General features: G+C 33.7%; 1 protein-coding gene across 1 annotated transcript; it reads right to left on the reverse strand.

Annotated features, from left to right (window-relative positions):
- Window positions 1-27837, reverse strand: Rab19 (RAS oncogene family member Rab19). The gene is made up of 5 exons (XM_081742543.1): window positions 27347-27837; window positions 23570-23654; window positions 19408-19506; window positions 11092-11249; window positions 1-7437 (listed from the first exon to the last, which is right to left on the reverse strand). The coding sequence occupies exons 1-5, from the start codon at window positions 27554-27556 to the stop codon at window positions 7330-7332; spliced, it is 660 nt and encodes a 219-aa protein (XP_081598669.1). The 5' UTR covers window positions 27557-27837; the 3' UTR covers window positions 1-7329.

Below are 27837 nucleotides of genomic sequence, written 5' to 3' on the forward strand. Positions count from 1 at the left end.
TTAATTTCAAAGTACTTTATTCCAATAAATAAGTATCTAAAGATCTTTATTATTACAACTGGTCTATAAAAGTATATTTATTACTAATCAACATGATCGTCTTAAACAGAATACTTTACTTAGAATGCGAGTCCCTGAAGTATTTTATTAATTGTTATGCTGGACAATCTATCTGAGTTGTAAAGTCAAGCTTTGTGTTATCTATTCCTTTGAGGATCTTTGAGTAACTATTTTTTTCTTTCTTCAAATTGTTATATAAAATATACGTGCACACTAAATACAAAATTAGCAACGATAACAAATACATACCGCTTACTATAAGTTTTCAAATATAAATTTCTACTATGCTTTTGGCATTACTGAGTGACAAGTGTACACTTAAATCTAAAAATATATGCCCGTTATTCAATGTTTATTTATCACATTAATTGGTCAAATTTTATGGCCATATACATTAATTAGAAATAAACACAGTACTTAGAAGATTACTATATTTAATTATTTTATATTAAGATTAGATCTTTTAGTTGTTTTTCGAGATTCAATGCAGCTAGGTATATCTTTCCGCTACACATTAACTTCACAACTAATGCTGCACAAGTTCACAAGCAATTGTCCAAAACAATGCCTCGTGTTCACGAGATGATATGTAATATGTATTATACAAAATATTATTTGTGTATTAGTAAATACACAAACTTACACATTGTGTTTAACATAGTAAAAGACCATATAAAATTAGATGTTACATTTTGTCGGTTATAATGGAAATGATTCCTGTTTGGGATTAGTTATCAAGAACTAGGTGCTTTGAAGTTAAGATCTTACTTGTTGCTCGCTATCATGTTCAGAATATTTAAGTATATTTATATTCAACATATGTTGAAACTAATATTCATATAATAATATTTTACTTACTGAAAAAACTGATAAATGTTTGTGCAAATGATTGATTAAAAATTAGTGAGATTCTTGCACTATTAATAATTCTTCTATTACATAATTAATGAAAAATTATAAATTTTACATAGATATTATTGCTCACAACACTACCTAATCAAGCGTTTTGGCCAGTCTGGTTTATGAGTTGATTCTACGTGAGTTGGATAGTGGATAACCTGTATATGGGTTTTTACGGAGTAATTATGCGTCTTCAATCTCTTACTATCTGTGGTGGTAAGGACACGTACATATTCCTGAGAATACGTACCGAAACAAACTTATATACATAGCTCTCAGCAAATGTGAACTTAACCTACTTTCCACGTGGCATCCACACGTATAGTTTTACCATTCTTTGGTATAGCCTGGAGCAAAGTGCAAACATACCCCATAATATTCTTTTCGTCAATAGCATAGGAATCAAAGAATCAATCAATCAACGGTGTTCGGTAGCACAACGGAAAATTAATTCTCTCTACGTTAAATAAATCTGCACTTAAAACTAGAAAATCAAAACTAAATGCTATAATTAATTCAAACTTTAGCATTTACAATCTCTTGAACTCAAGTTTGTTAACAACATTTGACGAAAAATAAAAACGAACGAAAAAGGAATGTTTCGGTACGCGATTTCAACTTTTAAGTTTTCTTTTAATTTAGGGGCTTAAAATTACGTATTGTGGGATATTTTGTTTACGGATTTTCTTTTCATTTTTATTATAAATAATATCCATTATTTTATATTAGTTTTCAATAAATGAATTTATACATAACTAGTTTACACACATTCAGTAACATGTGTATTGAAAATCCTTTAGTTCAAGCGTACCTGATAAATTATTATGTACAATTACCAATGTATATATTATATATATACATTTACAATAATTGTCTGCCAACGGAAGAGCTTTTACACATTGCATGGAAGTTTTAAAAGCGACATTTTATTTTGATTCATTTCTTGACACACTGAGTCAATATCCATTTTACATGTATATGGTACCATATAACAATATACATCATATTTTTCGAACATATATCACTTAGGATCCCTTTTGTAGCCCATGTCTTATTGGCTGAATGGCTTGAATACAGCTGCCAAGTTAGATATTAACAAATACTGTTTACAAATGGAAGACGGTTAGAATTTCCTCCAATTGATATGCAGCACTGTTAACAATTTATGTTCCAATTTACTGTTTTGAAAAAAAAAAATCACAATGGATTTGTGATAATGAAAATGCTTTAAGTTACCTAATTTATGTAAACAGAAATAGTCAAAAGATGTTGTCCGTATTCCATAATGCATCCAAGTACCACAAAACTAGCTGTGATTTCAAAGTATGTAAATAGTGATATCGAACTATGTATTTGGCACTATATTATGTTGCTTTGTTTATCCTACTTTATTAGCCAGAATTACTATCATCTTTTAATATTTCTGTGCAACTCAGTAATCAGCAAAATTTGATCAAAATTTATAACGGTTAGTCACGAAAACTGTGCTTAAACATTATGCATAATGCAAAGTACATAGAGGTACATTTAGACGACCCCTCACTCAAATGATATATACAGGCAGATGGCAAAACATGTTATGTACATTTGCACAGGCACGTAAATTTCAACCTTATGAATTACATTTAAAATACTTTCAGTTCATTGGAGGAAACGAAATATTGCTGCTAAATACGAAATTTTTAATTCAGCCATTATCAACTTTTTCCAGGAAACAGATTTCAGTGTGACCAACTATGGGAGTGAAAAATCAGAAAATGGCCAAGAAGTGACATATTATGTTTTGCCATCCTCACATAGATATATAGTAAACATGGTCGAGAAACACCGTTATAGACATCAGCTATCAAAAATAGAAAAGTCACATTTTTCACAACTAACTTCTTGAATATAGGTACAGATACATTTTTATCTTAGTTTAATTGGAAAACATAATAATAATACAAGGTACAAAACTATTCATTGTCCTTCTACGTATTAACAAAAACTTTTTGAAGACTGACCGGTATACAAGTCTACAGACTAAGTACGACTTAGCCTTGGTATTCTTTTTGAGATTAAAAAAAAAAAAAAAAAAAAAAAAACTTTAATACAGTATACCGTTATTTTAGAAGTTTGAACCACGGTACTAAACCGCAGAAGATTTGCGTATTTATATTTTCCGGGAAATTCTTCAACAACTGACACTGGAAATGAACCGAAATCAACTTTTTAAATTTACAAATAAATCTGACTTAATTACAGACTTAGAAACAGTCGTCGTTCGCATTTTCTGTATTCTGCAAATAAAATATATATTCTGCGTATGCTACTGAATACAAATGATACAGTACATCAAAACATTTAATAAATGACGTTACGAACATATTGAATTGGTGATCGCAATACTACAGATGTTATTAAGCGAGAACTTTAGTTACCTGGTACTGAAAACCTACAGTCACAAACATATTGATATCAAATCTAAAATATCTGCATATTGAATAAGAATGCGTGATCCAGTGAGAGTGCCTGCCTAGGACACAAATCCGACTATAGTTCGCAACCCATTTTAAGCAGCAGACCTTGCTTTATACAGCCTTAGTGCTGAAGAGGGCCGCTACAAACCTGAATCTAACAATGCCTACTGAATAATAGAAAGTAACTTTCAGAAAATGCTCAATGAAGCATTACCATATAAATGCTTGATCCCTGCTATTGAAATAAGTATAAATAAAATACCTTCTGCGATGATTGACAGGAAAATATAAGGTAATATTTGTTATTATGAATTCAGTTATGTACAGTAGCCTAACAATACATAGCTTAATCAACTTCCTTTCTGATAACTTAAAAACAATTTGACCAGTACGAGTACAGCTCTCAGTGAAATAGTAAAGCTTTTGGACAAGTAATGGAGCTCAAATGAACAGATAAATTTTCAAGCAATTTGCTAAATATTTTAAAACTGATTAGTTATTACCAATATACAGGTAGATTGACAGAATATGATTGACAAGTTTAGAACTACGGCACAGTATCATATGGTGTGAATGGCATAAGAGGCTTTAAAAACATGGGAAATATGCAGAATATCGATTGAAGGACGGATTTTTATAAGTTTCTATTGTGTATTTGCTTAAATATATTATGCGAAATCTAGAATATGCACAGAGGATATTATTCGTTAGCATTTCTGTGTCTTTACTGCACGCCCTGCACAGAAATTTCCTCTGAGAACTGAGAAAAGTATCGGTGCTGAAACGAAACGTCAAATTCGAACTTCTACTCCCCTTTGTCCTTCCACAAGACTTACTTAAAACTTTACACCTAAACGCTGCCTCGTAGTATACCAATATGAACCACTACCAATACCAAATTAAGATATTTCACTAACATATTCGAGTATCTTTCCCTTCTACTTGAACAAAATAATCGTTTGTAGGAATCTCATATTTAATTTTTCCATTATTTTTTAATATTATTATCATATTTTGTTGCCTAGCTTATATGTGGGCATAGTGATACTAATGATCAAGTTTGTTACCCATCGGAATGCATATATTTAGAAAAATTCTTCTAAATTATTTGAATTTATATTATTCTAGTATTTTCGTATTCTAAATATTCGAGTTCATTAACTGCGATAAATATTTTCAAAATTATTCACTCAGAAACTTCGATGATTATTAAAAATAGATGGATTATATTCATAGTCTTGTATATGTTTAGATTCTCGTATGTTTTAATGAAACGTTGCCATGGAAACAGGCGTGTGAACCCCTGATTTGCTGAACGTCTGAAGTTGAGACTAGGAACTTGATAGTATTTTAACAACGAAGATAGTCGTACAGAATTTCTTCTCCTAGATATATTTTGCAATTTTGCTAGTTTTAGCGAAAGTAAGGTGTGTTATTCACCCGACATTTAATCATTAAAGCCCAAAAGGAAATATTAAACTAAAATTGTGGAAGAAAATTTATTAAATGGGAAAGAATTTCAATTGTCAAAGTACAACTAAGTTATTGTGTACAGAGGGGCTGTTATTTTATCAGTGACATAACTTGTTTATATGCTTGTGGATCAGTTAATCTTGGGCAGCACCGTAAACTAAAACATTATTTTGGTTGAAAGTTTCTTCAAAATACGCTTTGGAGATTTTAATAGTGCAGTTCAAATTACTTTTACTAGGCAGAAGTTGAATTTTGAGAGCACGAAAAAAGCAACAACACGATTCTGACTAGTTATATTTTAGTCCCTTCTTCCACAGTGAAATGGCTATATTTCCGAGCATTGCACAATATTTTATAAGATACCTAAATTATTAATATTTTAACAGAATAAAAGAGTTTTGATGAATAAAAATGTAATGTTGTTTTTTTCTAATTCAATGACCTCAAATTTAGAGTACTGACAAAATTCTTCAAACCAGTTTTGCTCCGTACCCGATTTCATTTTCCCCAGTATTTCTTTTAACAAATCTAATGTTTTTAATTTACTTTAGCAGTTTTCGTATAGTCACGTAAGTGCATGCTTCAGTGACTGAACAAAACTGCAACTTACATAAAGACATCTCTAAACTGAACATATCTTTTAGCTACCTCGTGGAAAGATGGTTAAGATCTGCGCCTTCGGCATAGGAAACCCGGCTCCCGTTCCTAGTGAGAGTTCACGTCATTCGAGTCTACGTTAACTGTAGGACAGTGTCTCAATAGTACAACGACGTTAAACTTGAAACAAAACAAACCAAAAATATTATATCTTACTATAAATCTGATGATGTTTCGTCAGATCTAAAACAAAAATAAATAAACAAGTGTAACATCAGATTTGTTTGTAAAATGGTGAAAACTCGAACTTAAGAACATCTTCCACTCAAATGAAGGCAAATATTTTGATTTCTGTCGAAGAGACGGAAAGGGGGAGGAAAAGTATTGAGCAACACCAGAATGATATGTGATAATCTTTGCGTCCCAGGTAACAAATAGTAATCGAACTTCTTTGCAGACGTGCTCGATCGTTTGTTCACACATGTTGTAAAGCAAACCACAAGTAGTAAATACCATACTTACTTGAATTTGATTACGTTTTATTTTAGATCTCCTACTTCTTTTTTAAATCAAGATACCTTTATGATTTAATGGAATCCCGTATCAAATGAAAATAATACTTTTTCGTTCTTGTTCTGCGCCAAAGTTCGCGGTGACGGCAAAAATCTTTTTGTGCAACAATGGAGTCTGAAAGTGATGACAAATTCGTGTGATGTGAAAGAAAATAGTTAATACGTCAAATGACTTCTCAGACAGTGTATCAGTTAGTAATATGATTTCTGCTATTAAAAGGCACTGAAAACTTTGTTACAAAGCATACTTTAGTTTTTTTTTTCTCATTTTCACGTAGCAAAATAAATAGGATTCCTTATATAGTTTAACATATGCTTGCTCTCACAGGAAAATAGAAGACAGTGCTTTTGTAATTTGTGCACACATATCAGAGTACGAATTAGGTATTTGTACAAATATGGCATGTCGCGTTAATGAATTTCTTTGGATATTTCTCTATAATAGGGAATGATATCTTCAGGTGGATTTGTGCTTTTATGAAACGTAGCTCCACAATTTCGCATCAACTAATTACTATATAATTAGCTTCCAACAGTCCCGTCTCGTTCTTTTTTGACTTGGACTTGGGCTGCTATCATGCGCTGATTCTGACGTCGCCGAAGACATGAAACTGTGACAGAAACAATTACAAAACTTCAAACATAGAGATATAGAACTGTTTGCAGTAATATGTTCTATGGAAATAAATTACACATTTACTCGGTCTGTTCAGTTAGTATTTTTCGCTCACAACAATATATGTCATCGAACATCACTATTTCTGTTTTTACATTCGTTTAGAATTACAGAGATTCAACTGAATCTTAGAAGAGCCCGAAATACAAATGCAGGCCTTTCTAGCAAGTACACTCACACCCATTATTAAGTGGATTAAACCAATTAATGTTTCATTATTTCGTAAGAACAACAAAACATAAAATTTCTGTTTGTTATAATATGTGGTAATGAAAAAAATAAGTTTCTTCTTACAAAAGGAAAACATAAGTGAACCGAAAACTTTAACTAAATTATCTCTTTCAAAATCTAATTTTATAAATTATTTGTCTCTATTCTTGAAACAGTAATGAAAAATTACGCAATTCTAACATATCAGATAATTAACACAACAGTTACGAATACAAATATGGTAATATAACGTCATTTAAAACTTATTTACAACTATAAACAAATTAGATGCCTTTATATACAGTACATTTTGACGACAGACAAACTAAAACAGTGATGAATGTATTGTTTTTGGTTATTTCTTCAACGCTACTCAGCTATCTTAAGGTAACTTAAAGCTACAACCGCTGCATCGTGTTACTGCCTTGCCCTCTGTCAGCTTCACTGTATCGGATGAATTATCCGTATATGCATTCCCATCGTGGCGACGCTGCAAGATGGAAGAAATTTAGAAGTAGTACGTGTGTCACTGATAAGTAAGTGTGATATCAAGAAGTCAAACAACAACAAATAAAATATGCTATCTAATGGTGTATATTTTTCATATGCAGAATATAAATAAGTAATCTATTCCAGCAGAATGAAAACTATCAACTGTATCGGAATGGTAACAAATGATGTATTCTTTCATCAGATTGATAAACGAACGATATAATATTTCATCAGATTGGTAACAAACGATAAATCTTTCATCAGATTGGTAACAAACGATATATTCTTTCATCAGATTGGTAATGAATGATATCTTTCATCAGATTGGTAACAAACGATAAATCTTTCATCAGATTGGTAACAAACGATATATTCTTTCATCAGATTGGTAACAAACGATATACTCTTTGGGGTAAAAAAAATGCTTTTCTCGATTTTCTCCAAAACTATACCCATCAAACATGTCATTTCTTTCAGTTCGATGTAATCTATCGCTTGATATATGCTTTATCTTTGGACAATAGTATTGATAAACAAACATTAAAGTTTAATTATCAGTTTGGGCTATATTTCATTAATTGTATATTGTCTCTTGTTAGTCATTTTTAGGTGTGCAAAAAGACTCGTTTTTAGCAATTTTCTCGAGGATTTACACTTACATATAATTTACTTCAGTTCAATGTCGATTTATGGACGTCCCAACTCTTGACATTCCTTTTTTCTGGTTAAACGTTAATAATGTAGATTTTTTTAAACTAGGTTTATTCATACTTACATATCGAATATCCAACAAGAGAGCAAGATTTACTTAATAAAATAAACTATTCGAAAACCCGAAACACTTTGATATTTTTTTAACGCTTGGTACAGATGAACAGACATGCTTACAGAGAGAGAGAGTCTGTGGGCGTTCTCTCTGTGTTTGCGGAGTTGGATGTGCACGTGTAGTCCCGCCACAATTATATGATAACTTGGGAGGTACTGGTGAATCGCAGCATGTTTGAACAGGTTTTGCGTGTCGCCAATGTATTAGCAGGTTTCCGAGAGTCCAGAAAAGCAGACTGCCCGCGCCCGAAACAATGGGCCAAACAATTCAATGTGGAATTCTTCATAAATCAAGCTTTAACATATCTTGAGATATGAGATCTAAAATGTATCAAAAGGACGCTGAATCATAATTGTTCACTAAGGGTAATTGTACGACATTTGATTTTACTACTAACAGCGCCATACAATCACCATTATCATACATCAGCACAGCACAAGTGATAGCATCATTCATTTTGTGATATCAAAAGTGTGACGTTATCTTCAGTTTTGGTTTTCACTTAATGTACTCTTCGAAAAACGAGGTGGTTATCCGAAAATAATTAAAGAACTACTCTTTGTCTTTGTGTTAATCAAGAACATGGAAGAAAATACACCTTTATAAGCAATTGTAAACTTAAATATGGATGAACTCGGTATCTTTTCCGTTTCTACCTATGAATAAATAACGGGTTTTTGTTCTCATAATTCTTTTATTTCTTAATATCATTTCTACAAGAAGTCCAAACTTCGACCACAACACTTTCTTGCAAGTTAACAGATAAGCATTTAAACAATACAATGAACGTTAAAAACAAGGGGAGAAGAAGAGACCAAATAAATTTAGATCACCACATTGACTTGCTGTAGCCACGAGAAATCACATGAAAACATTCACATGAGAAGAAAATAGTCTTCTGAATTGGTTGCACTTTTTGACAATTTTCTTCCTCTGGTTTTTTTTTTTTTTTTGCAAAAATAAAATAAAATAAAAAATAAAAATGTTTAAAAGAAGTCTTAAAAAATACGCGTGTTTAAAACATATAAAATTTCTTTTAGACAAAACTATTAGTTTAAAACAAGTTTTAATCATTTGTTTTACACAAAACCCTGGTTTAATCCAGTTTTTTTTTTAAGAAAAAAAAAAAACAGCTGGTTTAAACCAGCCAACCCTGCTCCATAGAACTTTTTAATGAATATTACGAAACTAGTTTGTTTTTGTTCCATTTTGTAGGTGTATGAATACATTTTGCGCTAACTGTATATTGTTTGGTGTAATTATCTTTAGACAATAAGCAGGAAAGAACGAAGCACAGAAGAGTCTCCATTTAAGCACCTTACTATGGACACAAAAGGCCCTGCAACCACCCACACTTCATTTCCTTATGTTCTTTTTACAAGTGGAAGTAGCAATACCACAAAAATATAGGAGGTTTCGTTAAAATGTAGGAAATACAAGAGTTTATAGGACGAGACGCAAATATATAGGAAAAATAGGAGCATTGGAAAGCACGTCGAAGAACACATTGATGAATGCCGGTGAGAAGATTCATTGCTGATCTTACTTTGAGTATTTTTTGTGGCTACAAGGGAAGGGAGACTAAACAATAAATTTCTGAAACTACATGAAGAAAACATCTCTATTATAAGTTCAGGGTTATAATTGATTGGGATTTACGTTGGCCATTGTTGTTATTAGTAGTGAACTTTTGTAAATAATTATTTATACCATTTTAGATGTCTACAATTTGTTTCTCAAGGACAGAATTCAAAAATAAAGATGTGTGAGATTCTACGAATTCCATAAAAGTGGCTTGTTTCGTCTAATTTCTTAAGTTTAGAGTTTCACGAATGTGTCCCCTCGTGGATGAATATTCAACAAAAGGAATGAGAGCAACAAAGGTTCGAAATGATATGAAAGAAGAAATATTCTTTCGGGATACAAGGTTAGAGCTTATTTAATTCGAACTTACGTTGTTTTCTGAATCCTTACAAGTTTTTTGGGGTTTGTGAAAAAAAAAATGAAATCTTTGAGTTTTACGTCCCACGGTTATGCCGGTTAGGCTAAAGGAGACGGTGATGATGAGGGATGAGTGAAATGGTGGAATGAAGAAAGTGGGAGGAAACGGGAGAATCCCGAGAAAACCCACGAGCACGGTGTTTGTCCACCACAAAGTTCACTTGGCGGGGGCTGGGATCGAACCCGTGACCCCAAGCACCAGAGGTGAACGCTCTACCACTGAGCCACCGCGCCCCCTTGGGGTTTGTGGTTTTAAAAAGAAATGCATGATGTTGACTGCACTGTCGAGGTTTGATTTATCAACAATTGTTTCCGCATACACTATAGTAAATACTGATTATTACAGAAAAGTGCTGAAGACATTAAGGAAACATATGATATGAAAACAATAGGTGTGTCACACTTGAAAAACATTTCAGTGTCCCATCACGATAACCCCAAACCACATATGGCAACACACTTACTTCTTACGTAAAGGAACAGTTCAGATTTGACCCTATGTGACTTTTGGCTATTTCCTAAACTAAAAACCGAAGTCAAGTTTGGGACTGATCAGCAAGTGATAACAGCTTGTGAGAAGTTCTTAGACAACACTCCATTAAAATATATATATATATATATATATATATATATATATCCAGACGACGTTTGAAAAATGGCAGGAATGCTAAAATACTTAAATTCGATTCAATGAACAGTATTCTGAGGAAGATGATCACTTCCATGATGATTAAGGTATGTATCGTTGTATTTCTTTCGACGCTTTCTCTTTTGTTTTGGGACACCCTTTGCACATAAAGAACATAACCAAAAAATAAAACTCACCTTTAGTTCCGTGGCTAAACACATAAAAAGATCTTCAATGTTGGTATTTTCCTTGGCTGACGTTTCCAAAACAAACATGATTTCAGGAATGTATTCACACATGGCTTCTGCCTCTGCAAATTCCACTTCTCTTAGACTCTCCAGATCACATTTATTACCTGCAAAAGTAAAGTAGAAATGAGTCATTCCCTGCTTTGGTTTCCTATCTGCAGTATTTTTATTTTCTGAATTCTTTAGCAGAATATATACAATGGAAATGTTTGGGACTTTCTTCTCCATATTCCAGTCAAAGTCGATTAAAAAAAAAAAAAAAAAAAAAAGCTATTGTTGCAGTGGTATCTTCTTGTTTTTTCAACTGAAGTTTTGTTAACATCCTTCGGAAGATTAGAGGTGATCACTGTCTATACTGAACTATATATTTGTATATATTTTATCATTTGTATATCGTGAGGCATCAAAACTTTCACAATTAGTTCTACTTTCAATATAAATAGAAATAAACAGGAAATATTGTAAAATAAGTGAATATTCCAGTCATTGAAAAGTGCTTACCCCACAAGCACTCAACATTATCTAAATGTGAACGTTTCGGCAGAAAGTTATGGCCTTCTTCAGCACATATCTATCTTCAATATCTTGAAGAACTCTAATTATTCTTTTCCTTCAAGACTCACTGCGTTTCTAGGATAAAGGAATATTGTGATTAAAAAGAGAGTATATATATTGTATATCAAGCTTTGGTTTTTGAGAAATGTAGATGAGATTTCTAATACTATAGTGTTAACACTTTTCCTCAACTAATTATGTTATTAGTGAAGTCAAATACAACAGATGAAACAAGTAAGACCAGAAAACAATGTTAAACTATTATTGTTCGGCTACGTAAGATACCAAAACTTATAGAACATTTAGATACAGGAGAAATTTTATGGAGGGCCACTAGAAATAAGAAAAGTAATGCTATCAGGAAGAAGACAATTAACGGGAGTAGTTCCACAGACAACGTTCGTTTTCTCTGAACAGAATTTCCTTTAATGTATCAGAAAGGAAGAGAAGCGGTGTATTAGCGTAGTGGCAGAGCGATCGTGGTCAACTCTAAGTGATAGCAATATTATATCATGACTTCTCGTTGCTTGCCTGGGGCTGCATCTCTTTAGCCATCTGCCCAGCTACTTATATGGAAATCTTTCTAGCTTTTGTAAATCAACTAGATAGTCAGGAATGAGCCATTGAATATTTATAGCAGAATGCAGCGACAACCATACTTCAAATGGCAACACAGCTGAAATGACCTTTCGATAATAAATTCATTTCGAAGGAACTTTGGCCTCCATGGTCACCAGGTTTGAGATTCGATCGGTTATTTCTTATGGGGTTACTTGAAAGATCGAGTTTACTGAGACAACCAGGTTCAATCGCTGTATTGAGATTAATATATATATATATATATCCAAAAAATGCTCCGTGTTCAGCTCTGCTAAATGCAGATGGTAGCTATACAAAATACGGAATCATTAAATCCAATTCAAATTTTGTTACGATATATTCAATTTTGTTCAAGTCATTACAATTTTTCAGGTAAAGCGACAAGCAGAACACTTTGTTTACGAAGAATTTAGAGACACTTTCTTGGACTGACACAATTGTTAATATTCTTGTTAAGAGACAAATTGTAGAAGTCGAACGAATTGGTAAAATGCAGAAAATATGATAAGGAATGCTAATATTAAGTGATGATATTTTTCCTTATTATGCATAGTTTCAAACAAACAAATGATTCTTACGTCAACAATGTAAAATGCATATTTTATTAATAAATCATTTCGTTGCTAATAAACAAAAACTTTTCTTAAAGTACGTAGATTCCGTATATACAATTTACTGATGGAAGAGGACGAAGATGGCCACCAGATTAGTACACAACTTAGTTCACTTTTATATTTTCTAACAAATTTACTTTTAAATTCTTTAATTTAATATGGCCTTTATGTTATCTAGAACAATGTAAATATATTTAGCTCCATCAACAAACTTTATTCAAAATTTCTTAGTTTTAAACATTGCAACTTACACCAGGCTATTCGGATCTATGTTCGGACTATTTTGGTAACAGTTTACGCTGTAACTATTGAAGCTATTAAATTATAAGCAATAATTACATTATAGCAATCCCAGTGATAAAAGTCGACTTGGGTATAAGGCTGCGACTATAATGTTGATTATAACTCGAAAGGGCTGAAAGGAAAGGAATACACTTCGTACATCTTGTACAATGATCATTATGTACCAAATCAAGATACGTACTTTTATCACTGTATGACGTAAACTTATCCAAATTATTTATAGCAAAGGCACTGAGAATTATGATCGTCTTGCCAGTGTAGGCAAGTGAACGAAAAACTGTCGCTGAAATACTAGATGTCGCAATTCAGCAATATTTTTAAGAATGCTTAAACAGCTAATTATTAATACATACTATAAAAAAAAAACGAAATGACACCTAGAAGGTGACTATTATTTATCTGTGATTTCTTTAAACACCGCGGAAAACAATCTAGTCTGTCTAAAATGTTCTGACTGGAAAAATCTGATATACTTTTGTCTGTATCTACAGGGAACAAAGTTGTTATCAACTACATCCAATTACCAGTAACAGAGAGAAAAAGATCAACAGAGTTAATCAATTTGCCAAGTTTACTAAGGAGCAATTGTTAAAGAGGTGAGTAACTAAAGCGTAAGAAAATAATGACCATTCAGTGTTTGTCCTACTTTAAGTGAAATCCATTTTAATGAAAAATATACTATGTGAAAATATCAATAAAAATGGACGTATTTACAACTGAACAACTGACGACAATAACAGTTGTTAACATGCGGAAAATATACACTTCTCAAGAGACGGAAAAAGAACTGTTCTTTATTTACCATAACAAGATCCATGCTTGGCAATGTTCTGGAAAGTTGCTGAATTATAGAAGATTTTAACTTGCAAGGAAAATTCTCACTGCATGGAGATTTAACGATGAGAGCGAGAAATGTGGTCTACAGCCCTGCTGCATTTAAGGATTCAAATTATAAAAGGAATTTGGAAGCAAGTCAATCCACCAAGTATAATACTTAAAAACACATTGTATTTGAAAATCTTGTAAACAATAACTAACAGAATTTTCCCATAGACATACTTCAGATCAATTCAGGAGGGCAAAGAAAAAAAAATGTCACCTTAGAATAGTTTCCGATGTTAAAATTCAGGACAAAGTAAAAATACCGTATATTTTTGGTTGTTGGTTTTCGTTTTATTTTTCGTGAAAGATAATAATATACTGATTAAAGTTCCATTCTCAGTTTGAGAATAAGTTTTTTATTTTATTTTATTTATTTATTTATTTTTTATTTATAAGGAGAACTTCCACATTTGACTTGAACAGAATTTATAAACAACTAAAAGTTTTGCCATATCTTAAACCAGTTTCAGTTACCACATTCTCACATATTGATCTCATGAAATCAAAATACAATCTTATTTCACATAGTATTTTAATTCTGTATGAAGATAACAGATACAGCTTTCCAACATATTAAACCTTTTAATGTATATATGCAAGCTCCAAAACATATTACAGGGTCCAAAGCACACTACTTCTGTGCACTTTGCTAAGACTGAAATTAGCAATTCAATGAACTAGAAATGTGTTCAACTGCGCCATTGTCTTCTTTTTTTGATAATGAGTGATGCCTTCTTGTTGAACCAATAGGAACTGGGACACCCACAATCTTTAAAATATCCTGAATCGGAAGTTAGCATTGGTGGTGATGCTGTTATCTTGCAGGTGGAAATCTACATTCAGAAGCCGATCCATGTGGTAGCATAAAGCTCACGATGATTTCATTTAGCTCACAACTGATGTCTATCACCTCCAGGGTGGAAAAAAATCATGATTTTTTTCAAAAAAATCATTTATGTTGATTTTTTTGATTTAAATCGATTTTTTTGATTTAAATCAAATCTTTTTCTTCGTATAATACAAGTCGCGAACTGAAGAAAAAACATTAGGAATTAGTATTAAATGTTAATTATGTCATTTAAGTGAAAGTATTGGGTTTTAATTTTGAATTAATTCCCAATCGTTAACCTATTTCAATCCCAAACAATGTTTCTTAAGCATTTAGGAAAAAGTACAGCAATGTATATCAACATGATACTTTTCTTTTCACGAAAGTTACTGATATTTGGCAGGGGCATATTTTTAAACAATTGGAACTAGCTAGCAGCACGAAATACATATAAAGTACATAAATTTCGCCTAAAATTAACTAACTCACTCTATGACCTATGGAACCCGGAGGTTCAATGCCATGTTTACAAAAGCTCTCCTGACTTCTATTCTTAGTTAACTGAATCCAGTTTCTATTTTGTATTCTTATTTCTGCGAGATCCATCTTAATATTGTCCTCCCATCTGCGCCTAGGTCTTCCTAATGGTCGTTTTCCGATTGGACTTCCAGTTAAAACTTTGAAAGCGTTTCTACTTTCTTCCATTCTCGCTACATGTCCTGCCCACCTGAGCGTCCAAGATTTGATGACCCTAACAGTGTTTGGTGAATGGTATAAATTATGCAGTACCTCATCATGAAGTTTTCGTCATTCCTCATTTCCGTTCCTTTTGGTTCCGAATATTCGTTTCAGGATTTTATTCTGAAATACTTTCAATCTGCATTCTTTCCTCAGCGTAAGTGACCATGTTTCACAACCATACAGCACAACAGGCATAATTATCGTTTTATATATTTTAAAGCTTCAAATTCCTCTACACAATTCGCGACGATAAGAGATTTTGAACTGAATAATAACACGAATTTCCTGCAGGAATTCCAAAATTAAAAAATCAAGATGACCAGTTCCAGAAGAAACAACACTTGTGATTGTTAAAAATATGCTTTATGTGACGTGATAAACAGTTCAAATGCGAGTTGTCCGTGCATTTAAGACATCTATACATAGCAGGCACGTTTCTATATTCTTCTGTTGGCTATTTTATTTCCTCTGACAATTTTTCCTGCATAGGCGCGGCAAATTTTCTGCGATCACATCGTAGATCGCGGCATGTTCTGCAATGGGGTCAAGTATCCATTTTATCATAAGTATTATTCGATATTTTAACGCATCCAAAATTTCTCGTATTACGATCCCGAGGAACTTCTATGTATTTAGTACATAAATTTCGCCCAAAATTTTAAAATCTATTTTTTTTTTTGTTTCGGAGAGGGGATCGGACCCCTCTAAATACGCCCCTATTATCTGGAAACAAACAAATACACGTGGACACAAAAGAGTCTTCATCTTAAATGTCCATGGTGATTTCCCCGTTGGAATAGAAATTTTAAAACCCTGTGTTACAAAGAGAAGGAAGCAGGGTTCACCCGTAACCCGTTCAAACGGGATTTTCCCTGATAGTTCCCTACATGATACTCGTTTTCATACTGTGCTTACATACATTGAGTCTCATTGTATTATGATTATTATCTTCCATAATCGAAATAACAGAAGAGAAACGGGGTTTTACTTGCTTTCACTTTAAATTAATTCATTTCTGAATTTGATTTAAATCAACGATTTTTATTTAAAAAATCAAGTGATTTAAATCTTGATTAAAATCGTGATTTAAATCAGACTGATTTAAATCAATCCACCCTGATCACCTCTGTAAGCCACAAGCCACCAGTCACAATCATCCCTCTTTATAGGTTGCGAATCTGAATATTCTCCTGTCGTTTCTGAGATCTTGGTCGGACAAATGAAATTTCTTCTTTGTCGCTCTTTGAAGTTCGTGCAATATAAGTTCACCCATCGCTGTGAGTTCAGACAGGTGACTCCTGAATTCCTTTTACAGGGCAAGTTCGGTTGGATCGTTCTTCTATTTTCTTCTGGTGGAATTTTTCAACTTTCTCTTTGGGTAACAGGATGAGGCTGTTGATGTGTATGACTTCACCACTCTTATAAAATTCTCGTCATTCTAAAATGCAGCTGTATTTGGTCTGGAAAAATTATGTTTCGTAGCGTGATGCTTCGGCAGGTTGCCTACACTTTCGCAAGGCTCCTTTCCATGACCAGCAACAATGTATGCCCAGTCCATTGGCACAAGCGACGTCGTCAGTTCGAACAGTTGTGAATGATTTTTGAAGTGGCTAGGGGTACCATCAGAAATAATTATGATGTCTTCTGCCCGTGATTGCAGCTGTTGAAGAATTCCGCGTATTGCCAACAATGCATGTGCTGAGTCATGTCCTCTGTCAACATTATTAATTGCAGCACTTCTTGTCTTGTTTTGAAAATAAATGATTCAGGTAAAAATTGAAATTGGTCATTACTTCAGTGATACCCCTGTACTTAATGTAGCAGAATCACGGACCAATTCTCAGCTAAATTACAATAAACCACTAAACATAACTGTTCTGCCTCTACATGTCCTTTCACTTCTGCAATGTATATTTATTGCAAGTTCTTCAGACGTTGGTGTTACTGGTTTTAGTGTTCATTTCCCCAAGTTCGTCAATGAAAATGTCAATGTCAACAGCTTTTTTCTTAATGAGTTTATTTTTTTCCATGTTACACGTGTAATCTGAGAAGAGTCATCTGTTATCTGTAAAGCGAATCCTTCTTTCCAGGCAGTCACCACATTCTTGAAAGAAACAAGTCTTTCGTTGTACTTCAAGGACTACTAACAACGTCATGCCATGTCTTCTTGTAACTTTTTCAAAGTTACCGCGTCAAGTTTAAAACTGGCACTATACACTAAACTAGGTATCTCTAGGTCTGTGTGCAACTACCCAGTTAGGTCGTCGTGCATAGAATTTTGATCTTCCAATATGAAATACTGGAAGTTAAAACATGAACGTTGTTTATAAACCTTGAGTTGAGTTGAGTTGATTTTGAGTTTAACGTCTTGTTCGGCAGCGAGGCTATATGAGACGTGGACCTACTGATTAACGTGGAATCCGAACCACATGAGCTCCCGCCGGGAATCGAACCCGGGTCTCCCACGCCAAAGGCGAATCGCGAACCGCTTAGCCACGAAGGAGCTCCCTTGTTTATAAACCTGTTAAAATCATAAGTGGAAGTTTCCCTTCTCAGGGATTTTAGTACTGCATGATACTGTTCAATAGTCAAAAAATAAAAATTTTTCAGATTGGTATTTAGAAAAAATATCAGAAGCTTACGGCACAAGAACTTGGAGATATTTCCTAAAGGAGGATATAGTTTTATAGTAAATTATTATCTTTCAATAAAACATAAAGCAACAAAATATTTTAAATCGTTCCAGAAATAGAGCATTTTAATATTTTGCCACACCTGTCTACATGTCTTCTTCATCCGCATGTTGTGTTTGTATACAACACCTGTCTCTGAAGGTTTAAACGTGCTGCAATTTTCAACCACATCATTAAATCACCAGAATAGGTTAAATACTTGATGTTATCCACTAAGTTGTTTTGATTTATTATTTTCTTCCTTGTTGCCAACTTTAAAGAATATTGAATAACTATATGTATAAAACTGGAAGTAACCCTTTTGTGTGTGTGTGTGAAAAGTATGTAATATTTTTCTTCTATTACACTTCTTTCTGCAACAAAACTTCTAATTAAAATCTGTTCCTTTCAATCTCAAACCCTTTTCACCCTCTTTCCTAATTGTCAGTCCTCTATCAAGTTTATAATTCTTGGTTTCATTTGATGCATTCTAGACAAGATATCAGTACGAGTAAAAGTAAGCAACAATCCTAGACAGAGTGTGACCTCAATCTCAAAAACATTCCCTTTGTAGTAAATTCAGTTACACCACAGGCTTGAAAATCCCATGCATGCACAAAACTACTTTGTTCGTATTAACAGTAGATTTTGTATATATATATATATATATATATATATATATATATATATATATATATATATATATATATATATGAAATACATTCAAATATGTTGCTTCTCGTGTGCCAACAAAATAATATTATCAACTATATTACGTTTATGTCGAATAAAATGATTTGATAAGCCTGGAATTTATTAAACCCTACTCTTTTAGTTCCTAACGAAGAATTCAATTTAAATAATGTATTTTATTTAATACTATATTCCTCATGTAGTGTAACTTTTTTGAAGAGCTATTTGAATTAAGACGTTGAATAAACTACGGTCCAGAAACCAAATCGGGCAGGTATTAGAAGCCGATGCGTTAAGTATACAGAACTCTTAAAATTGTGGGTTACCTGCCCGGCTACAGTTCTTTGTTAACTGTGTTTACACTTAAAAAACTTACCAACTAAAACCAATATTACATTGGAAGCAGTATATCTTCGTACTTCATCTATCCACCTTTGAAGACTCAGGAATGACGACCGTTTCGTAATATCGTACACTAAAAAGAAATTAATAATGTTTATAATGATGAACACGTGTATTAAATAAAAACAATCACAAGTTTATCATTCTATTTTAACAGAATATAAAACTTGGAAAGTTACCATCTAATTACGGAACGAATAGTGTACAAGAATATAGTTATTTGCAAGTATTAAATGACACAGAATTTCCTATGCGGCATAATTATAAATGAACTACCCAAAACAAATTAGCAAATCAATCTATGACTGAACCGGAAGAATCGAATTCCTTTCTTCTGGCGGAGCTCAGTATTTGTGGTACTGAGCTCCACGGGACCCAGTCACAATCTTAAATTTACTCTTAATTTTTCAGGCCTTACACTTTTTTTTCACCTATTATTACGTACAATATCCAATATGGTATCCAAAGCCTTTTTATCAGGGGATGTTAAACTGGCAGCGGTATTCAAACATTGAAGTTCTGGTAACGAATTAGAATGCTAATCATCCATTTACACACATTTTGTTATTAGCAGTGTACACAAAAATTATTCGAAAACTCAGTAAAACTAATTTATTGCTGGACTGGCGACGAATTGAACATTGTTTTTCTTTTTATTGGTTGTCCTCCTGCTGATCTAGTGGCTAGACGTAGTCCTGGGTTTGATTCTCTGAAAGAGAGCATAAAAACTTATTTTCACTTCACTTTCATTAATTATCCATCTCCTTTAACCTCAATCTTGGGATGTTAAACTAAAATTTAATTTCCTTTTATACGCTAAATGTGTCGATAATGTATGATAGAAAAAATAATTTAAGCAGAACAGTGCTAAGCTTTAATAACACAAAGTCACAAACAAATTATCGATATGAGCTCCAAGAAAAGTTCTCTGCCTTCTACGAGATATCGCGCTCTAATCGATTGGATTTCACTGCATGTACAATAAATTGTAGTATTGAAACTTACCAGGTAAATCGATGGTACTACTTCGAATCAAGAGTTCGTTTTCCGATAGCCATTTTCGTTTCGGAGATATAGCCCAACTCGCACCTCCAAAAATAAACTTACTATATTATGTCATGCCATTGTAAACGGCCGGGCAAATCGAAACTGATGATTCCAAGTCTAAAGATAGTTTGAGGTACATTCGGTAACTGCTTTCTGAAAATAATCTTCAGAAAAATTATATGACATGGGGAAGAGGAGTGGAAAACGGGAAGAAAAGAAAAGGTAAAACTGATTAAAGGAGAAAGTTACAATGTAACGCAGAAATTCACAATATCGTAACCGGACATAATGTGCGTAAATAAATAAATACGTTTAAAATGTATAAGATACGTGAATAGGAAATACGCGTGCAGCATGGATAGCAGTTAGAAAACATATAGATAGGCCAAGATAGGAGCATAATGTGCAGTTGCATGTTAGGGCAGTGGACACCAGCGGCGTAGCGTAAGGGAACGCCGGTGTGCCCGGCATCCCCTGTTAATAAGAAATAGTACATATTTCATTATATATATAAACTGTTTGCTTATAATTATCACAGTAATTTCCATTGCAATCTTCTGGATGCGGTGTCATGCCTGGCTCTGACAAGCGGAACCTACGCATTCGTGTCACTCAGATACACATTTTCTGCCTTTCATTTTGTTGTATGCCATGTTCCTTCGGCATCCAGGCCTACTGCAAGCATCGGGGTTTTCGTCTGCTTTCTGTCGAATGCGCATGCCCAACTACTTGTTTTCCTGCTCCTTGTCATCCCTTGCAACCCAACGTTTGCTTTAGATATAAGCTGGCGTATTCTTAAATATTGCCAACTCTATCATCTATTTTGAACTAAGCTATGGTTTCTGTACAGAACGTACAGCGCAAACGTCAAGGAAACAAAACAAAACAAAACAAAACAAAAAAAAAAAGGTTAGTTTAACGCTATTATGAAGCACGTCGCTTATGTAAGTGATAGTATAAATATAGTTATGCTTTAATCGTAATTAAATGCATCGTAACTGTAATCACAATTAAAGGCAAACTACATCATAAATACATAGTATGTCCCAGGACGTAGCCAGAAACTCTTTTCACATACACAAGCATAAATATAATAAATTCTATAGAATCACGGTCACCAATCTGGTAGACCAAGAGAACTAGCACCTCCCGGCCCTCGCAAAGATTACTTGGGTCCTTCAGTATCTGGATATCTGACAACAAAATAGACACACAGAAACAGTCCCCCAGAGTTGTTTTACGTGCTTTCTATTTATATCTTCAAATGATATATACACTCAGGCCTATATTCACGAACGGGCACCTGAGGTCCGGTCCCAAGATGACATATTTCTAGGGGCGACACTAAACAAACAAACAAACAAACAAACAAAAAGAGAGAGAGAGAGAAATTGAAGTATGGTATGCGATGAAAGAAGCTGGCCACGAGAGAGAAATACAGTTGTTCATATAACAGTGGGGCCGAGTTTTCTCGTCACAACGCTAGTGGCAGAAGAGGGAGCTGAGACAATTGCTTATTAGCTTCTAAACGTAATCCACGCATTTGGTCCGGTATGTCCTGCCAGTCATGCAATTAGGAGGGCCTGCCCTCTTGAATTTTTTTAGCCTTCCAAACCAATTATTATATGTAGTTATTAATACAAAGAGATCTAGAATTGTGTCGATTGGACCCCCTAACATATTTATGCCCCTACCCTAAACTTTAGTGGCTGGTTGCGGACCTTAATGAGCAGACTCAGCCATATCGTGCTTGTAATTAATCTTCTGTTTGTGTTCTGTGTTCGTTTGGGATGGGTGCAAATTATGCCGTGCTAAATATAAAGCTTCTCAAAGTTATTTCATGAACATGGCTTTACAAACCATTTTTGTGATAAATTATTGAAAAACGTCAGAACAGTGGGATCATATGTGAAAAACAGTACATTCAAAGGAAATCATTTATTATATCACTGCCCTGAATAGGGCCTGATTTGGCTCATCCCTCCCTGGCTACGCCCTTGGGTTTTGTACTAGATTTATGCTTTTGATTAGCAACACTGATCGTTGGTGGTCAAGAAAAATTGGCGGTATAGAGTTTCTTTTGCATTGTGATATGAAGTGAATAGTTGTTTTATTGTTTTAGTGTAGTACGAAGAAAATTACATTTATAACTAATAGACAACGCTGTGAAAAGTGTTCGGCTGCAACAAGGTATAGACCCTAGTAACTTACTAACTTTTAGCAAATGATGACTGCGATAACAGTACCAGACATAACTTTTTGTTAACAACAAACAAATCCCATATCTTGGTTGACTTACGAGCAGCATTGCTCTCTGAAAGGGAGACGACCTACCCCTAAGCTCTCCATAAAAGCGACAGCTAGCAATCATTCACGAACATTTCAGTCTTCGTGGTATGATAGGTTTTCATGGCTTTCGGGGTGTTCTGTAAGGAATAAAGTGTTCTGCTTCGTCTGCATTATGTTTGGGGCAAAGGAGTCCAAGTTATGTTCAAACGGTCCTTCTGATTTGGGTAATTTCATAATAAATAAAAAGCTATAAAACACCAGTCATCGAAACAACATTTGCTACATAGTGAATATTTTCACTTGTTAGGGAGAACACGCATTGAACATGTATCGTATTGTACAAGTGACTAACTTTGGCATCCCCATTTCGAAATACCACGCTACGCTACTGGTGGATACTAAGAACTCTTATTGGATTGGTTCGTACAGGACAAAATCCATATGGTAAGCTTTTGTGTCTGCGGCGATGAATTTCAGGGTTTCTTAAGCCGAAGAGTTGGTCCGATGGTCTTAAAATAGTAGACTACAAATACAAAGAAGATTTCGGATTCTTGTGGACTAACTTGATCTTTCGAAATAAAATTTCCTTTCGTGTATATGTGCTCATATTATGGAAATGGAAGCGTGACGTATGATTATTTATTTTATTAATTAAATTTAAATTTGTATAACATTTGCAATTTTCTGTTTGAGTTTAATTAATTTTAGAATGAAAAAAAAAATGAAACAAAGAAAGCAGAGAATAAAAGCTCAAACCTTACATTATTAATATGTTGTGTACGTGATGGCTATCAACTTACCGATTATAACTCCGTTCGCAGATCTGTAGTAACTCTGTGTTATGGTACGGAAGCGCTCTTGGCCAGCAGTGTCCCATATTTGAAGCTGAAATGTAAACATTATCTTCAGTGGCAGTTCCTTAATCACAATGAAGTTAAATTTAAGTAAAAAGTTTACTTCATTTTAACTAGTATATAAGACATCTATACAACAGACAGGATCAAGGTAGAAAGCTAATATGTCCCTGAACCTCTCCCATTCGAATATTCTTGAAAATATCTAGCTAATCATACCGTACTTCCCTGAAAATAAAATCTAACCAGATAATAAAGCCCTAAAATGTCCCAGTAGTTGCAGGACTAGAAGCGGTTTACTTTACACACAGTAAATTTATACAGATACTTGTGTTTGTGAAAATAAACAAACCCTAATGTGTCTTTCAGGGAATAAATAAATAAATAACAATTATAAAATAAAATCTGATATTACTTTTGGGAAAACACGGTACATTTACACCTAAAGTAACTAAGTTCAGTTGTTTGGCAATGCATAATTATGATGTATCGGTACCTATATAATCGTGCATGATTTCCTTAGACATACTTCCCATACCCGCCAAGGAGATCGTTAACCATCGCCAACAAAAACTAAACACGATATCAACAATCAGACTTTACATCGACAGGGTATCTTGAACCCTTAAAAGACAATATTTTAATCACGATAAGCCAAATTAAATATATTAATGCAATAATGACACATATCTTTGGGAACGATTATCGAACACTGTGCCATAGATTTAATATTACGATGTCGATTTTTGTTGCATGCGCATTTATTTGCATATTTTAGCGCTTAAAGCTATTACCTGTAGCAGAACCTCCCGTTGTAGATGTACCCGACGAGAGTTCAGCTAAGGTTAGGTTGCGTTCAATCGTGTTAGGACAATTCAAGGCCTACTTATAATCAAAATCGTCTGTTAAAAATTAACAAAATCTAAGTGGATCTATCAAAAACACGATGTACCGTTTGATAGAGATTTCCACTAAAATGTACTAGGTTCAGGTCCTGGAGGCAATTAATCTGTTAGTTCGGGGAACAACCAACTAAATAACAAGTTACAGTTAGACGTAAGAAACAAATAGATCAGTGTAATGTGTTTGTTCGTTGTTGTCAACTTGCTTAACTATTAAGGGTCGGATGATTAAGGCAAATTCGACCTAAAACTTCAATTTTACTTTTGTTCTTTCTTCTCTTCTCTGTGTTCTTTATCTACCCATTTGCTCTATCAGGATGACGTACGTATTGGTCCCAATAGAGGGCCACGTGAATACTGCCGATACGAATGATAAGTGCAACTGCATATCTGTTATTGAGATATCATATTCCATGGAGCAATTTCATGAAAATAAGCATATCTATGCTAATCAAAATGAAGTTGCAAAAATTTGGAATTATTGAGAACGAATTTAAAAAACACTAATTTCGAGATGATCAATGTTATGTTTTGTTGATCAATGTTATCGGCAAGTTATGTTTTGTCCACAAATTCGTTTGTTAATAAATAAATAAATAAATAAATAAATAAATAAATAAATAAAATCTATAAAGTGTATAAAGGGAAACTAGCATAACATAACACTGAAATCCATCTAAGCTTAAATTTAAAACACATTTTACCGTTGTTCCACAATAAAACAAAAAGACGGCAACAGAATCGCATTGTTTCTTTGGGTGTAACATTTTGTAAGTAAATGTTGCATATCAACTCGTACCTATGACATTTTCGGATACAATTCCTCTTTTGCAGTGATTCAAATTGATTCTGAGAGTGAATTATGGAGCCTACTTTGAAAAACGATTATTCGTAAAGGATACATTGTTAACTTAAATACAATTAGATTCTTTGATTTTGTTTCTAGATTAAAAATATAAAAAGTTTGGTTAGATCGCACAACGGTCATTACTTAGATATTTTTAAACAATCCTCAAAATTTAAAAAAAAAAAAAAGCGGCCTCAGCACTTGATGATTTGAAGTTGGCCAGTATTTAACTATTCTACGCCTGTCTTGAAATATTGGTTACTATAAAAAATTATTACAACTGCAGAGCAGTATACTTTCTTTTGGGTTAAGTGCCAGAGAGTAGGTTTAGAAATGTGAAAAATACGTAAAATTTACAGAAAAGGTTATTTTTCATGAAATTTATGCTAATAAAAAAAGTGTAATATGGTATTCTCAAATGCTAGAAGCCGCCTGTCATTGGTACTATTTTCAGTAGAAGGGTGCTGACGTCGAACAATATATGATGCAATGAAGAAGTTATTTCCCAGCATTCACAGATGGTAGTTTGCATCTGTGAGTTTTTTTTTTTTTTTTTTTTTTTTTTTTTTTTATAACAACTTATGTTGTCGAAGAAAAAAGTTATTGATATGTTATGTAGAGCGATAAGGATTACTGAAATTAAGTGCAAAGTGTAGCAAATATAGGAAGGCACTGAAAAGAAAGAAATAGTTATATTTTAAAACGCGAACATCGATTGACGATGCGAAATGTCATTGGGAAAAGTCGGCAGCGAAAGGTATCTTTTTCAAGGACACGAAGTTGTCGGTAAAGAAGGTAGGACTACCTAACCTAGTGTTTTCAGAGACATCCTCGTTTACGGGCATACCCAACATCGCGGACGTGCCTCGTCCGTATGGAAGTACCCCTCGCTTCCACTCGGTCCCCCGCTGCGCTGCTACTCTGACTTGGTTAGATTGCATTTTAGTGGACACTTAGTACAGATTGATTTGTTTCTTTTACACTTAAGTTTTCTATGGCATATTTCCGGACAGTATTTACACACAAAACGGTAAAGTCCTCTTACAGTGCATGTATAACGAGGAATTCTTAAGAAATCTTTTCGGATATAGTATACATGAAGCTGCATCAGTTCCCGAAGGAGCAGGACGCTCATACTTTTAGGGATTATTCATTGAGTATGTACGAATTTACAAAAGGGGTAACAAAGCGACTTTTATTTACTTATCGACTGATACGAAAATAAAAAAGAACGTACCTGTACTTTATATCTGCATGTGTAGTGCCCTTGTACTTTATCTATGACTGTGTGTGTGTGGGGGGGGGGGAATTTAACGCATATCGCATGTCTTGTGCACATGAATACTTCTTACTATTGCACTACGTAGAAAATTTATGGTATTTCATGTAGAAGTGGTAACAGAACACAGAAGGAACGCAGATCAGGGGGTTCTATGTATACTATTACCATACTTTCTAAGGTAATGACAATGAATTTCTTCATAAATACAAAAATTTCACGACTTTTTAGCCTGTAAATATTGGACCCATTCTGCGGCACAAAGGCCTTTATTTTTATTAGTGGGTCCATTGCAATATTTAAAGACAACTGTTAGAGTTGTTTAAATCCAAAATAAATCTCCACTCAGTTATAACCGTCCAGATAATATCTGCACTGTTTCGCAACGTGATTTTAATATGATTATTTTGTAATGTGATGATGTCATGCATATCCTTACACCTCCGTATTTTACCTACGGGTGTCACGCTCATTTCGATCTACTGTCACATTTAATTTTTTTGTAACATCCTATAAAATTTACAAATATATACTCTTTATGTAAGTATATTCTTACTAAACGGCATAGTTACGCATATCAAATTTATGTTAAGTCCATTGTTAATTCCTTGAAGGGTTTGTAACTAAATTAAGATTCTTACGTAATTCATGGGTTACTTCCAAGCACATACTCCTGGTCTTGGACACAAACTCACCTTTACTTTTTTTCCATCAACGATTACAGTCTTCATTGAAAAATCCACCCCAATTGTATTACCATGCCGTTCCACAAATGTTCCAGATTTAAATCGCTGAACTACGCAAGTCTTTCCAGCACCACAGTCACCTATTAAAACAATTTTGAACAAGAAGTCAAAAGTATCGTCCCCTGTGTTTAATGAACTATTTGTGTTTCGTACGGACATTTTGAGGCACTTTCACAATTAATGTAATAAAATATACTCAGGAAATAATCACAAGAAGGCACTTTTAACAAGAACACTCACTCACATCATTTCCCACTGGACGCCATATTTTTTGTTTTGCTTCCAGGCGACCGATAAGCAAGTAACACAGTGTACACACTTCTGTTTACATAGGTTATACAAATAAGAATTGTGAAAAGAAAATTAAGGAGTAGGAAGAATAGATAACCAACTACTAACTACATTTATGTGGACAAATTTGTCTTGAAGATACATTTTTG

The sequence above is a fragment of the Thermobia domestica genome, chromosome 16 (assembly GCF_964235325.1).
Source record: "Thermobia domestica chromosome 16, izTheDome1.hap1.1, whole genome shotgun sequence".
In the NCBI taxonomy this organism is placed as follows: Eukaryota; Metazoa; Arthropoda; class Insecta; order Zygentoma; family Lepismatidae; genus Thermobia; species Thermobia domestica.